This window comes from Colletotrichum truncatum (assembly GCF_014235925.2).
Source record: "Colletotrichum truncatum strain CMES1059 chromosome Unknown Contig_0001, whole genome shotgun sequence".
Taxonomy (NCBI): domain Eukaryota; kingdom Fungi; phylum Ascomycota; class Sordariomycetes; order Glomerellales; family Glomerellaceae; genus Colletotrichum; species Colletotrichum truncatum.
This window is the reverse complement of record NW_027222398.1, coordinates 8,804,721-8,818,971: the sequence shown is the minus strand read 5'-3', so window position 1 is coordinate 8,818,971 and position 14,251 is coordinate 8,804,721. Positions and strand designations below refer to the sequence as shown.

General features: G+C 53.2%; 3 protein-coding genes across 3 annotated transcripts; all 3 read left to right on the top strand.

The window, feature by feature from the left end:
* Positions 1 to 1,296: 1,296 nt before the first annotated feature.
* Positions 1,297 to 1,666, top strand: CTRU02_202431 (uncharacterized protein; the record flags this gene model as incomplete). Its single annotated transcript, XM_036719844.1, has 2 exons — positions 1,297 to 1,454; positions 1,513 to 1,666. 2 exons carry the CDS (start codon positions 1,297 to 1,299, stop codon positions 1,664 to 1,666), a joined length of 312 nt encoding a protein of 103 aa, XP_036588546.1.
* A 5,427-nt stretch (positions 1,667 to 7,093) lies between these two features.
* On the top strand, positions 7,094 to 10,573 carry CTRU02_202430 (pentatricopeptide repeat protein; the record flags this gene model as incomplete). The annotated part of the gene is made up of 1 exon (XM_036719843.1): positions 7,094 to 10,573. The coding sequence occupies one exon, from the start codon at positions 7,094 to 7,096 to the stop codon at positions 10,571 to 10,573; it is 3,480 nt and encodes a 1,159-aa protein (XP_036588545.1).
* Positions 10,574 to 12,006: 1,433 nt separating this feature from the next.
* CTRU02_202429 (phosphomevalonate kinase) lies at positions 12,007 to 13,696 on the top strand (the record flags this gene model as incomplete). The annotated part of the gene is made up of 2 exons (XM_036719842.1): positions 12,007 to 12,281; positions 12,616 to 13,696. The coding sequence occupies 2 exons, from the start codon at positions 12,007 to 12,009 to the stop codon at positions 13,694 to 13,696; spliced, it is 1,356 nt and encodes a 451-aa protein (XP_036588544.1).
* Positions 13,697 to 14,251: the final 555 nt, after the last annotated feature.

Here is a 14,251-nt window from a genome sequence, read left to right as displayed (position 1 = left end):
CCAAACACGGAGCAGAAAGTTTAACTTTTCTCTAACAATTTCACACGTCTCCAGTATGGTGGCAGTGGTAGTGGTAGTAAGCCTATTTTGGCTTGTCGTTCTCGTTATTGGATGTCTAAATTCTGCAGGTCCATCACTACCTTTTTCTGTACTGGTTATCCTGCAACTTCCCTATTGCTAAGCAGATTACCAAGTCCCTTTTAGGCGGCGACACTGCTAAAAGATACCACGGCCCAATCTCACCGCTATCCACCAAGGAAAATCACCAATTAAAAAAAAAGAAGTTTAAAAAAAATAGTTGTCTCTGTTCACGATAAAGCCCGCCGTCCTCTACGTCCGTTACCATCAATTCATACCCCACACACCCACACACCAACACTCTATTCATCAAAATCCGATCGCATACACCCCCCCTCCATCACAGTCACACTCCACCTAACCTTGTTTGCAAAGGTGGCGCCCATAGGCCGTCGGACGGACACTTCATTGTCCTGTTGGTTCGTACACGCCGCCATTCGCGGAGCTCACATCACCGCACCCTCCACACCTTACGCCCCTCCCCCCAAGGCAGACCGCTTCTGGAGATGGGACGGGCGGCCGAACTCTCTAGCAACTCATGGCGGGATGGGGTGGGAGTTGGAGGGCGTGTAAGTCGCCATCCTTGCGCGGGTATTCGTATGCCGCGTGCGGAAAGAGGTTCAAACCACCAAACCTGGGAATGGAGATATATGAGTTTGGTTTCTCCCACCCTTCAATATCCAGTTGCTTCTTCCCAATCCGCATCAACTTCATTTCACAGCTAAACCAATCATCAACATTCCCACCAATCCAGGGCTGAGCCACAGGAAGTAAATACCCACAGACGCACAGGATCTACAAAGACAACCAAATCAGGCAATATCAAGAGAAACCCGATATCCAAGGAGCTGGAAGAAAAAGCAAGCAAGCAATCAAGACACAGAGACAAGGGGGCAACGCTTTCTTTACACGGTGGCATCCGACACGAATAACCAGAGACAATTGGATATAATCTCGCAACCCGATCCATCTCTTTTCGTCCAAGGATTCCCACATCTGAACTATACTTTCTTCTTTTGGATTCCCCTCGTCCACATCCCTCGACGAAAATCCCTTTCACCCCTGTATACGAACCGCAGAGCAGGTGCTACATACATACAAACAACAAGGCTTGGTCAGATATAACATCACCGGACTTCGCCCACCTCTTCCACAATCGCCCCAAACATCCACTTCCATTTCCCGCCACCACAACCACACAATCCACAATCCGCCACAATGCAGAACGATTCAGCCATGCACTCCAACGACGGCTTCAAGGTCTTCATCAACAAGATGATCCGCCGGAGAAAGGAGACCAAGAGGGCCATGGAAATCTCCGCCCCATTTGACTTTAAGAAGTGCAACCTCGACCTCGCCGGCATCAGCGCCGATGAGTAAGTTACAACTCCACTACTTTCATCAATCACACAATGATACTAACATCTCTCCCAGAATCGCCATGCTCAAGGAACAAGCCGTCGCGAGCCGCATCGGTATTGCAGACTTCGACTCGGATTACCCCGTCAGGCCAATGTTCTCTATCCAGCCCGTCATGTCCAGCGCCTCCATCTCTTCCATCTCCACCATTGGCAGCTCCTACCGATGATCAACTCGATCATCATCAAATTCAAGAACACACACATATCACGTACAATCACTTTTTTACAACATTTCCTATTTCACATACAACATACTTAGCGATGAAGAGACGGACTTAATGGTCGGCTGCGACTTGATTACACCCAGGCTGGTGCAGGACAAACCAACATCACTTTACATTATCGACGATAATTAATTGAGCGCTGCATGGTATTAGATGATACCTCGGGACAAAATCTTATGAGCGACGGCGTTTTTTTGGGGGCAAATGGGAAACACAGCGTCAACGACTACAATATGTCGTATGAACCTTTTTTTTTTTTTTTTTTTATGTTTTGTCATTTCTTTTATGTATGGAGTAGTGTAAGAAAGACAGAGAGAGAGAGAATGCTTCTATGAAAGAACATTGTACAGGAATCGATACCACTTGGAGGAGGCGGGGAGTTACGCAGTAGACTCTGCGAAGAAGGAGCTGCAAAGCTGGGATGAGAGGAATCACTCGGAGCGGGACGTCCTCCAAGAGAGACAGAGAAAGAGAGAGACGCACACACACAAAGAGAGATACAAATCCAAAGATGAATAAAACCAAGAATAATTCCTTCACATCTCTGTTTCCCATTAATCCTGATGCACATCTTTTCTCCACATACTTTTTTTTTTTTTTTCCTATTAATTGACAAGGCCACCCGGGTAATTTTGGGGACTGTCACATGGCCCTCCCTTACCAAAATAACGACACATGCACATACAAGTCCCCTTCCCCCCGTCGTCATCGTCATCGTCAGCCTTGTGAAACCGCACAGCCATCGTGACCGTGCCCGTGTCTCCCCGAGGGTTGCTGCCTTGTGCGTTCGTTTCCCCCTCACCCTTCCCCCCTCCGAGTCCCCCACCTCGGAGCCGTCGTGTAAATCCGCCGGCGAGCGGAATGTCAAAACACACACACACACACACACACACACACACACACACATACCTACATTTTTGGAGAAGCGTAATGCTGCGTAATGATGCGCTGCCCCCCAAGACGGGATGATGCTGTAACTCGTGGGCTGTAGTGTATGTACTACTACAATACAACTATGTAAGCAAGGCCCTGCGCGCCCCCACATGAAGTCAGATGCTGCCCCGTCGATCCTCCGCAAGCCCACTCACCGAGTCCCGAGCCGATGTATCTCGGTGACAAGGCGGCGCTGGGTATCCCATACCATTGTTGTTATACTACTAGGTACTAATTACTCCCCAAGTCCCCGGAGCCCAGGCGGCGCGCGCAGCATGCAGCGCATTAGTGGCTGATTAAGCTAGAGAAAGCACTGGGCTCAATTTGCTCGGCAGGGCCAGCGCCGGGTAACGGCATTAAACCCCGTCGGGGGTCGGCAATTTCAGGGCCACATCATGAACCACGGGGATAACGCCTCACATAGTCCGGCAACCGGATGTAAGCCGGTACAACCTGAAGTCCGCCCTCCGAGCCCCAAACATAGTACGTAGTGCGGATACTCATTCTGCAGTAGTGGTGCAACTAGTCGCCTTTTCGTAAAATACTCAAGTGAGTGAGAGAGCAATTTAGCATCTCGATCCATGGACAACCCATGGACCATCCGAAAGGCGTATCCATGTCTGGACGCAGACGGTACCTGACACTAGATCCTGTTTTTCTTTTTAGTTTGACTGTATTTGCTCTGGTAGGGAGTCTCTGAATTCTGGGTTGTGGGTTTGCCGTGCCGCAGCTTGAAGGCGGCTCTTTTTCGTGAATGGATGGCCGCGTGACTTGAAAGATGTGCAGTGCCCCCACGGCTTTGCGGGAAATCTTGGCTCGCGATCTACCAGTCATTGAACGGACATGTGTGTGTGTCAGAACTGCCCAAATTGTGGAGGAGATTCCGTGGCTCCCCGTTCGTCAATGTCTCAAGCACGTCGCGTCTGTTAGGGCACCGACCTCTCAGGGGGATCTCACTTCACCTCCTCCCAGAGGAGAGTGTCGGTGGCAGCTGGTCCTGGTCAGCTGAACCCTGACCCATATTGGCTCCCGCTGCCAATTATTGCGACAGGCGAGGAGACCATTGGGCAATGGAGATCGCATCGCCATCTCCGTTGTGCGTGCTAGATTCCAGATGGTAATAATTACTGACGGGGTCCAGGGTCCCTTTGGAGTCTTTGGAGGGGCAGATTACTCTGCCAGTTTGGGCGTGCCGCCATTCGTCCGCGGAAGCAAGGGGCAGGACAGGGCCGGCGAGCATGGGCTTGATAAGTTGCTAGTTTGGGATAAGGGGAGTTGATAGATGGCATGGGGCCTTGTCGATACCGCGACCGCAATCTGGGTCGATTTGGCGGTGTTGGTTTTTACCTTGTTGTTTCTTTTGCCGGCTCGTGTTTGCTTGCGGATCGTGACAATCCGTATCAAGTAAGAGAAAGCTGGCGTTGCCGTGCTGATCAGTGACTGGGTAGAGACGTGGAGGGGCGCATAAACAAGTTTTGTTTTTCTTGGTGGTGGTGTTTCTTTCTCAGATGTCGTTATGCTTGGGTTAGTCTTACCAGTGTGCCAGATAACTACTACACTACTACTACGACGTAGAGGCACTCCCAGCCGCATCATGATCGATAAGCCGTTGGCATCTACGCTATCAGGTATCCGCATCCGTAGATCGTCTGCAGTCGTTTATCATGATGCAGCAGTGCCACGGAACCTGAACATTAGGTCTGCTGCAGTTTGGTTGGTATCCGTTCCCGTAGCCATGCGCATGAAAGTTGCGCCATGCTGGAGGTGAAAATTTTGCTGCAAGAGTGATGGGATTCTGATGGTTAATCACCAATGAGCGTCACTAGCGGAAGCTACGTAGCGGGGAAGTACCGGAGCAATAGTGCAGGTGCAGCCACTGGTGGGAAAAGGGCATGTGCGGGGCTGGAGGCAGCGTCCCGAGAGGACGGGATGGAACCAGAAATGTGGCTCTTGGGTCTCTGGGTCTCCAAAAGCTCCAACGGCAGGTGCTGGAAGGTGGGTTCTTGGTGGCTCTCCGACCATCCCGCTCCTTCCGGCTTCTCCCAGTATTATCGCAACCGTGATTGGTTCTAGCCCGGCCGAGATCTATTCGCGTCTACGACCTTCGCCGAGGAAGGGCACTCGGATAGAACAGCCACCATCGCTAGGGGAAGAGGGTTGTTACTAGTACTGCGTACACTATGGAACCAATACTGCTGCTTGCTACCTTGACTGTATCTATTACGACGGTATGCACTCCGTATGTGTGTATGTATGTCCTCTGTCCTGTGAGTCTGTGACGATAGCTGACGGCTACAACCAGCCTTGACCGGGTTGCCCCACGCAATCCAGCGCAGTGGTGCCGGTTTCTTCTCGCTCACAGGGATCCGCAGGGGAGCCACAGGGGAGCCGTCAAAGAGTCATCAGGCCTGATTTGGCATCTGTCTGGACTCGTGCGCGCTGGGAGGCCCCCTTGGCTACCCCCCAAATTTCCCCGTGTTTTTTTTTTTTGGTGATGGTGTTGACGTTCCAAAGCGACCTTGGCCTAGCCTGCAGCGATGATCAATTTCGCGTCCTTAGGCGTGAGAGGGAGTCGTCATCTCGGTGCGGGATGGTCCTGCCGAAAAGGATGGGGGAGGGATGGTATTTTACGGATACAAAGTACTTTTTCTCTGGTTTCTCCTACGTCCGGTACAATGGAGTACATTTCGGCCGCCGTTACGGAACATGCATGAGATGCGATACAAGCAGGCCCCCTAATGAGGTATTTCCATAGCTACTGCGGGCGAAAGGCACCAAAAATTGATGACACGCAGACTTGACGGACTCGGTCCCGGAGCTAACTGGAGCATCCGTCCGGTCTTGCGTGGGACAACTCTTCATCCGTCTTTCCCTGTCCACGTCGTCAACCTGCCAGTCCAGTCAGCCCGCTGCTGCCTTAGAGCATACCCAGGTAGTTGGGATGGTCGTGGCCAGGCAAGATTATGTCGAGAGGCAAAGGGCAAAAAAAAAAGATGCCTATGAGGACACTTGTCATGGTTTTCCTCACCTTTTCCTTGTCCCTGTCGCCCCCCGTCCCGCCTCAAGTTTTCTTTGCCTCGGAGTCACGATCCATTCCAATTACCCATTGCTTTTTTGAGACCAAATATGACAAGGGAGCAGCAAGTGAGCCACTGAGGCTAGAGAGGGCCTGAGCCACTCACACGACAGCAAAACAAGGCACCAACGCTGTTCGGGGTTTGCTGCCTGAGTCATTCACATCCACTCCGACAACACGGAATAAAAAAGAGTACGTACAGAATACACCGTGGATCCATACAAGTGCAGTGTACATCCAGTGTACCACGGGATAGTAAGTAGCAAACAGGACACGGGAATACAAAACGCGCCTTAGTAATTTAAAGTTCCCGAATCCACCCTGAGCCATACGTACCCGCACCGCAGTTGGCAGCGGGCGAAGTCACTGGACAAACACGACGAGGGGGGCCGCCGTTGTCAATGCGAAAGAGCTCCCGAATCCACGCGAAAGAAACACCTCTCTTATCCCCATATTTGCAACATTTGTGCTGCAAGTCCCTCACTGGTCCACCGTCACTTGTGTAGTGTGTATTCAATCTGCCCTGGTTCAGCGTCACCTTTTTACGGGTATTCTCTTCCTCCCCCTGCCACCACCAAGACGCCCCCCTTCTTTCCTGCCCCTGCTTAGCGTGCCCGTCGTTGCCCTTCTGTCACATTCCCCATTCCTTCCAAAGGAGTCACAGAGAGACACAAAGCCCCAAAGCTTGGAGCTTTTGGTGGTCGAGGGCGGTACTCACTCGGCTGTACGCCTCACTGACTTCCGTCCGATCTCAAACCTCCCGCTCCTATTCCCATCCTTATACCCATTCCTACCTACCAGTACCTCGTCGTGCCGTACGCGCTACCCTGCAACTTTTTTTTTGCCCTTTCCACTCAGAAAATCTACCGGCATCTTAATACTTCTAGTTCGCCCCCCTCGCTCACGACTTCGTTTCTCTTCCCTTTTCTCTTCCCTCCAATCCCAAATAATACCCCCCTTTTTAATCAGATTCGCGCGTTTGTTTGGCGGCTACATTGCTGTCAAATGAACCTGCAACGGACTTTTCATATTTCTTCCCATGTAAGTTGATTTGCCTAGGATCCATCACCACCTCGCCCATCCCGCCTGAGGCTGCGTGCTGTCAGCCATATCAGCAAATATTACCTTTCCCTTTTGCCCGGGCTTTTCCCGTGGCGAAACAAACACTGCAAAAACTCTATAGCCTCGTCAATTCAGCTCGTCGAATCCGCGATCATTTTTTTCACCAAACTTTTTTTTTTTTTCCCCTCTTCCCTTCCTTTCCGGCGACCACCTACCAATTGAAGAATAAAAATAATTAAAAAGTGAATTGGGAACTGACAGTCTCATCATAGAATTCCCCCCTTCCCCGCGAGTTCTAAATGCCCACCATCTACTCCTCCCTCTACCAGAATTTCATCCGTCAAGGATTCGCGAAATCTTTCACCAACGGCTACGCCCAGTCTGTCGTAGCTGCTACACACCCTATCCTCAACACCCAGAACCGACCCTCATTTGCGCGTCGGAACACCAACCGCTTTGGTCGTCTTCAATCCCTCCAGCTTCAGTCCGCCTTTCACCACGAGCGGACAACTGCCGGCCTCTCTGACCACCGTCACGAGAAGCTTACCAGCAAGCATGGAAGCTTAGACGCCTACTTCGAGGCTCTGCAGAAGCAGCAGGAGCAGGCCTCCGAAGAAGATCTCGAGAACGAATGGAGCCAATTTCAGTTCCAGAGACAGATTGAGTGGCAGCCCACACAAGCTTCTGTTCTCGAGTCCAAGACACACGATGCCGAAGAACACGCCACAACACAAGATGGAGAGACACCATCAAACATCCCTCCCGAGGCCCAGGCCGCCCTGGCCCAAATTGACGCAGCACTCGAGAAAGAAATCGAATTCAGGAACCGCTTAGAAGCTTTGGAAGAGGCTTCAGAGCACTCCGTTCGATCAGCTTCTCCCGCCGCTCGCTCATACCACTCTCCGGCCCTCGACCGATCCCGCTCACCTCTCAGCGCACGCACCGCGACTCCTCCCGTGGACCCCCAATCCCAAGTTTACGCCGACCACCTCCAGCATCTTTCCGAGGATGGCCGCTACACAGAGATCCCTGCAGTTTTCGAGGCCATGCTCGTGGCTGGTGTCCAGCCCATCTCCAGTGCCTACAACGCTCTGCTGGTGGCTGCCATTCACCTCCCGGCGGCCAAGAATGAGATCGTTTCCAAGGCGCTGGATGTCTATGCTGACATGCTCCGCCGCAAGGTGGTCCCTGACAGCGACACCTACAACATCTTGGTCGGCCTTCTTGCTGCCCGTTCGCTCGAGGTAGCTGCTCTCAAGAAGTCTCTGGATGACAAGCGTGTCCGCTTCGGTGGCATGGACGAGCCTGGCAAGTTCATGTTCGCCTCCCACGAGCTCGAGCATGCCATTCTTTCCGAGGATGACAGACTTGACCTGGCCATGAACATGTTCGAGAAGTCCGTCCTTACCCAGAGGGCGTCTTACTCGGCTGAGTCGTACCACCAGCTCATCTCCGCCTGCGCTCAAGCCGGACGTGTCGATGACATGCTTCGCCTGTACGAGCACATGGAGCTGAACCGTGTTAGCCCTTTCGCCGCCATGTTCCCTGCCATGATCACTGCCTTCGCCAACGCTGGTGATCTCGTCAGCGCCGTCGAGTGCTACAACGAGTACAAGGAGCTCGCCATTGCTAACGACAAGGGCGAGGCTACTCTGAATGACCGTCTTGATGCTGAGGTGTATGCTGCTGTTATCCACGCGTACATCATCTCGGATAAGGTCGAGGGCGCCATGAAGTTCTACGAGAAGATCATCAAGGAGTATGAGGTTCGCGCTGGTGACATCAAGGACGCCATTGTCAGCTCTGGCTTTGTCAAGGCCTTTACTGACCGTGGCATCTTCAACGAGGCCCTTCGCTGGGCACAGGTCGTTGAGGCCGAGGTCAGAGCGGACCCCATGAGCAGCTTGGCGACCCGCGCTGCCGACCACGGTGACAAGCTCACCGCCATTGCCGCTTTCGCCAATCTTCCCGTCAACTTCCAGCCCATTGCTACCCCTGCCATGGCCCTTCTCGCTCTGAGCGTTCGCGAGGGAGACGTTGCCTCCGCCGCCCGCTACTGGCACATTCTCTGCAGCCCTGAGACTGAGGTTACTGCGGCCTTCATTGAGCCCACCGCCATGTTCGCCATTGCCATGATTGGCTCTGGTCAGGTTGCTGAGGGTCTGTTGCAGTCAGAGATGATGTTCCAGAGAATTCGCGCCGCCAGCCCCGAGCATGCGGATGAGGTTGAGGAGGGTGTCGACTTTGTTCACCAGTTCATGACCAGCCGTGGCATCGTGGACCCTCGTGAGATCGCCTCTCAGCAGAACTCTGTCTCTCCCTTCGCGTCCACTGCTACTGTTTCCAGCTTCGAGGACTCTTTTGACCCGTACGCGCACAACACGGACTTCAAGGGCTCCTCCCTCATCTCTGATGAGCTCGAGGGTTCTCACGGTCGTAAGGGACCCAAGCTCCATGATGCTCTCGCCCGGTTTCGCAACATGCGCCGCGCTGGCCGTCACCCGCGTTACATCACGTACGCCAAGCTGATCTCCGCCGCTGCTCGTGATGGCAAGATGGAGCTGTGCAATGACATCCTCGCCATGGCCCGTACCGACGTCCCTCTTCTCCTCCAGTACGCCGTTGTTCGCTACGGCTGGTCTTCCATCCTTGACGCCATGGTTGGTGCTTGTCTGACCATGGGCAACCGCCAGATGGCCGAACAGTACCACCAGGAGCTGCTCGCCATGGGTGCCGCTCCTTCTGCCAACACTTTCGGTCTCTACATTACCACCCTCAAGGAGTCCGCCAAGACCTTTGACGAGGCAACTGAGGCTGTCAAGATCTTCCACCGTGCCAAGGCTGAGGGCGTTGAGCCCAGCTCATTCCTGTACAACGCTTTGATCGGCAAGTTGGGCAAGGCTCGTCGCATTGACGACTGCCTGTTCTACTTTGCTGAGATGCGCGCTCTTAGAATCAAGCCTACGTCGGTCACCTACGGAACCATTGTCAACGCCCTCTGCCGAGTCAGCGACGAGAAGTTTGCTGAAGAGCTGTTTGATGAGATGGAGGCTATGCCCAACTACAAGGCCCGCCCCGCTCCTTACAACAGCATGATGCAGTTCTTCCTGACTACCAAGCGCGACAAGGCTAAGGTTCTGGCCTACTACGAGCGCATGAAGACCAAGGGCATTGCCCCCACGGCGCACACCTTCAAGCTTCTCGTCGATACCCACGCCACTCTGGAGCCCATCGACATGACTGCCGCCGAGGCTGTTCTCGATGCCATTCGTGCCTCTGGGCAGAAGCCTGAGCCTGTTCACTTCGCTGCTTTGATTCACGCCCGCGGCTGCAACCTTCACGACATGGAGGGCGCCCGCAAGGTCTTCGACTCCGTCATGGCAGACCGCTCCGTTACCGTCAATGCCAGCCTCTTCCAGGCCCTGTTTGAGGCCATGGTTGCGAACCACAAGGTTGCCGACACCGAGGCAGTTCTTGGTCAGATGCGCCGTCGCGGTGTTGAGATGACGCCTTACATTGCCAACACGCTGATTCACGGCTGGGCTGCCGAGAAGCAGATTGAGAAGGCGCAAGCCATCTACAACTCGGTCGGCCATGAGAAGCGCGAACCCAGCACGTACGAGGCCATGACCCGCGCCTTCCTCGCTGTCGAGGAGCGTGAGAAGGCCAAGGGCGTCGTTGGCGAGATGCTTTGCCGTGGCTACCCCAGCGCTGTCGTCAACAAGGTGCTGGAGCTCCTCGGCGGTGGCGGTGGTGAGGAGGCTGCTGTTCAAAACTGAGCATCCTCCCACGCCATTCGTCTTTTTGTCAATTCATCAAAACTCGCATTGAGCAGCGGCTCTGCGTGTTCCTTTTGATTTACCATATTTCCTTTGTCATTGCCCTCATCTACCGTTTTGATTGATACCCCGTTGTGTTTTGACGTCGGTGGACAGAGGGTTTGGGGTACCTGGGTAGGATGGGCGGCCAGGTTGATAACTGGCGGTTTGCGCCGGAAGCATTTCCTTGTGTCACAGAGTCTTTTATTGGTTTGGGAGTCTGATTTTGGAGTCAACTTAATACCCCGACGTTTCGGGAGGACCGGCGTTGAGGAAGCAAAAGGGTCAAAGGGACAGAGCACCCGTCGAGGGGCTTTTTCGGAAAGCGAGCGATGAAGGCTATTGGCCCGAACTTATAGACAAATAACTCCACTCCAGCATATAAAAAAAGAGGGCGCCCGGTAGAAGCGCGATGCAGCATAGAGGATCAGGGACGGGTTGGTATGGATAACGGATTATCTACGAGGACAGATTACGACATGCCATGATGGGGCATGTGATCCTGCTGTATGTATATTATCGGCAGCATTTTGAAAAGATATATGTCGAAAGTTCAAACAATGCGTATAAAAAAAGACCAACAAGAAGACTCTTGCAGTGATATTGTGTGCCCTGTGATGTGTAGACATCATCTGTACGTGCCCTGCCAACTAAGAGACGTTTGTTTCCATCCGTGCTCAGAAGACAGCTCTGACGTTCCAAGCAGGTGCATGTTTCAAGAACAACTGAAGAAACGGGCCCAAGCTTCAATGGAACATTCTGACAGGATAGTAAGCCAAGGAGGCTGCTCCGGTCCTAGGTTATCAAGAGACACAATGCACATTTGAGCGGGGGGTTCTTGCTGCATTTGAAGCTGTTGGGGGGTTCCATAAGAAGCTTGGCCTGATGCTGATGGGGATGGCCCAGTGTTAAAAGCACTAGAGTGGATACCGTTGTACTGTACAGCGATCGTTCCGGGCCTCCCCCTCCTCTTCTCTCTCTCTCTTTCACGATGTGTGCGCCCCTTCTTTGACTGGCAAACTTTCAACTAGCTGCCTCACTTTCCCTCACGTATGCGTCATCATATCATCTCGCCCCCTCACCGGCTCTAAACTTGAAAATACAGTCTGTTTGTCAACGACTCAAATTTTCGACTTTGCAAAGCTCTGCAGATCTCCAAGTTTCAATTTGCGAAGAGGAAAAAAAGAAAAAGGGAAAAACACAACTCCAAAGGATCGTCGGAAAGCCGCAGAAGCGAGGAGAGACATCCCGGCACAAAGACGGGGGGTTAAAAAGGAGTGACAAGCAAATTGAAATATAACGACAATCGAAAACCGGAAAAAAATCTAAAGACAAGAAATTAAAGACAAAGGGGAGAAAAAAAAAAGAAGAGAAGAAGATAAAAAAAAGAAAAGATGACGGCCTCAACCAACTCCACCACGACCGCCGTCTCAGCTCCGGGAAAGGTCCTCCTCGCGGGAGGCTACCTGGTCCTGGACCGGACATACACGGGACTCGTCTTCGGGCTCAGCGCCCGCGTCAATGTCGTTGCCGCTGAGATCCACACGTCTCCCGGAGTCCATCTGACCGAGATCATTGTCGAGAGCCCGCAGTTCGTCGATGCGACGTGGCGCTACGGCTTCCATCTTGCGCCTGAGGATGGCGGGATTACTGTTACGCAGCTGCAGGTGTAAGTCTTTTTTTTTTTTTTTCCCTCCCCTTCTTCTCTCTTATTTGTGTTTATGAGTTGTGAGTGAGTGTGTATATATATGTTCATGTGCCTGATTTCACTTGATGATGCCCTTTGATGTATCTCGTATGAGAGGGGGTTTGTTGCGGTGAGACGGGGCTGATTTGCTCGACATCGCTCATTGACATGTTCCCCGCCAACACGGGCTGTTTAAAATTGGGCTACTCACAATCCTCGTCATGATCGATACATATTCAGTTTATTATTTTATTATATTTTTTACCCCCATACTTACTCATATCTTCCGTCTTCACTCACTCATAAATCCTCCCAGCGGCTCAAAAATAAGCCCGAACCCCTTCGTCGAGACCACCCTCAGCTACGCCCTCACCTACATCTTCCGTGTCAACAAGCAGCGCCCCAACCACTCACTCACCTCGACGCGCCTCATCATCCTCGCCGACAACGATTACTACTCCCTCCCGGACGCCGCCCGCTCTCCTTCCGCCGGGCAACAGCGTGGCCGTTTCGCGCGGTACCCGCACACCATCGGCGAGGCGCACAAGACGGGCCTCGGGTCCTCCGCCGCCCTCGTCACCTCGCTGACCGCCGCCCTGCTCACTCATCACCTGCCCACGAACCTGTTCGACCTGGACTCCGAGGCCGGCAAGCACACGCTGCACAACCTCGCCCAGGCCGCCCACTGCGCCGCGCAGGGCAAAGTCGGATCCGGCTTCGATGTCGCGGCCGCCGTCTTCGGATCCTGCCGGTACCGCCGGTTTTCCCCTTCTCTCCTGTCCGACCTGGGCGCCCCGGGAGCTCCCGGTTTCGCGGAGGCGCTGGAGAGGAAAGTCGACGAGGTGCTCGCGTGGGACGTCGAGGTCGACAAGGACGGCGTCAGCCTGCCCGCCGGCGTGTGCCTGAGGATGTGCGACGTCGACTGCGGAAGTCAGACGGTGGGCATGGTGAAGAAGGTCCTCGAGTGGCGCAAGAACGAGCCCGAGGCGAGCAAGAAGCTTTGGGACGACCTGCAGTCCAAGAACGAGGCTCTAGCCGACGTGCTCAAGGCAGGAAAGACCGAGGGAATCGGCGCAGCTGTCGGGGACGTGAGGAAGTTGATTCGCGAGATGGGACAGGGCAGCGGCGTGCCGATTGAGCCCGAGAGCCAGACGGAGCTTCTCGACGCGCTGCAGAAGGTCGAGGGCGTGCTGGGTGGCGTTGTTCCTGGCGCCGGTGGGTTCGATGCGCTCGCGCTGGTCATGAGGGATGACGAGGCTACGAAAAAGAGGGTAGAGGAGTTCCTTGAGGGGTGGAGCAGGGAGAAGGGCGCGAGGGTGAAGTTGTTGGATGTCGTAGGGGAGATGGAGGGTGCGAGAAGGGAGGAGTTGGGGGTTTACGCTGGGTGGCTTTCTTGAGCGAGCGTCTTGCGTTTTGCGGCGGGACGACGGAAGGGGGAAGGAAAAGGATATATACGGCCCTGAGCAATCCTATGGTATTGAAAATATTAGATTCATTCATGATTACAGACGATGGAATTGGATGTGATGTTATTTAACCTGGGAACGAGCTGTGGGTTTTGTGGCCCTTGGGGGTTGAAACGGTGAATTGACACTTTCATCGCTGCAAAGCAATAACAAGCACGACTTCCTTGATATTGGGTTGAGGTCGTGCTTGGGATGAAAGGGAAGGGATCTCGAGAGCGATATTCGGAACGCAGTGGAGTTTGTGGATCCTACTTAGAAGCTGAAACGTCCTAGTTCCATCACCAATCATATGCGGCGGACATAGCTCAGTTGGGAGAGCGTCAGACTGAAGTCAACTTCAATCACTTAATCTGAAGGTCGTGTGTTCAATCCACACTGGCCGCATCATCTTTTGCATTTTTGCCCAAGCATTCCTCTATATTGTCGTTTGTGAACTGAACGTGGCTAATGTTCCATAATACACCACTAATTTCTTGAATGTTGATT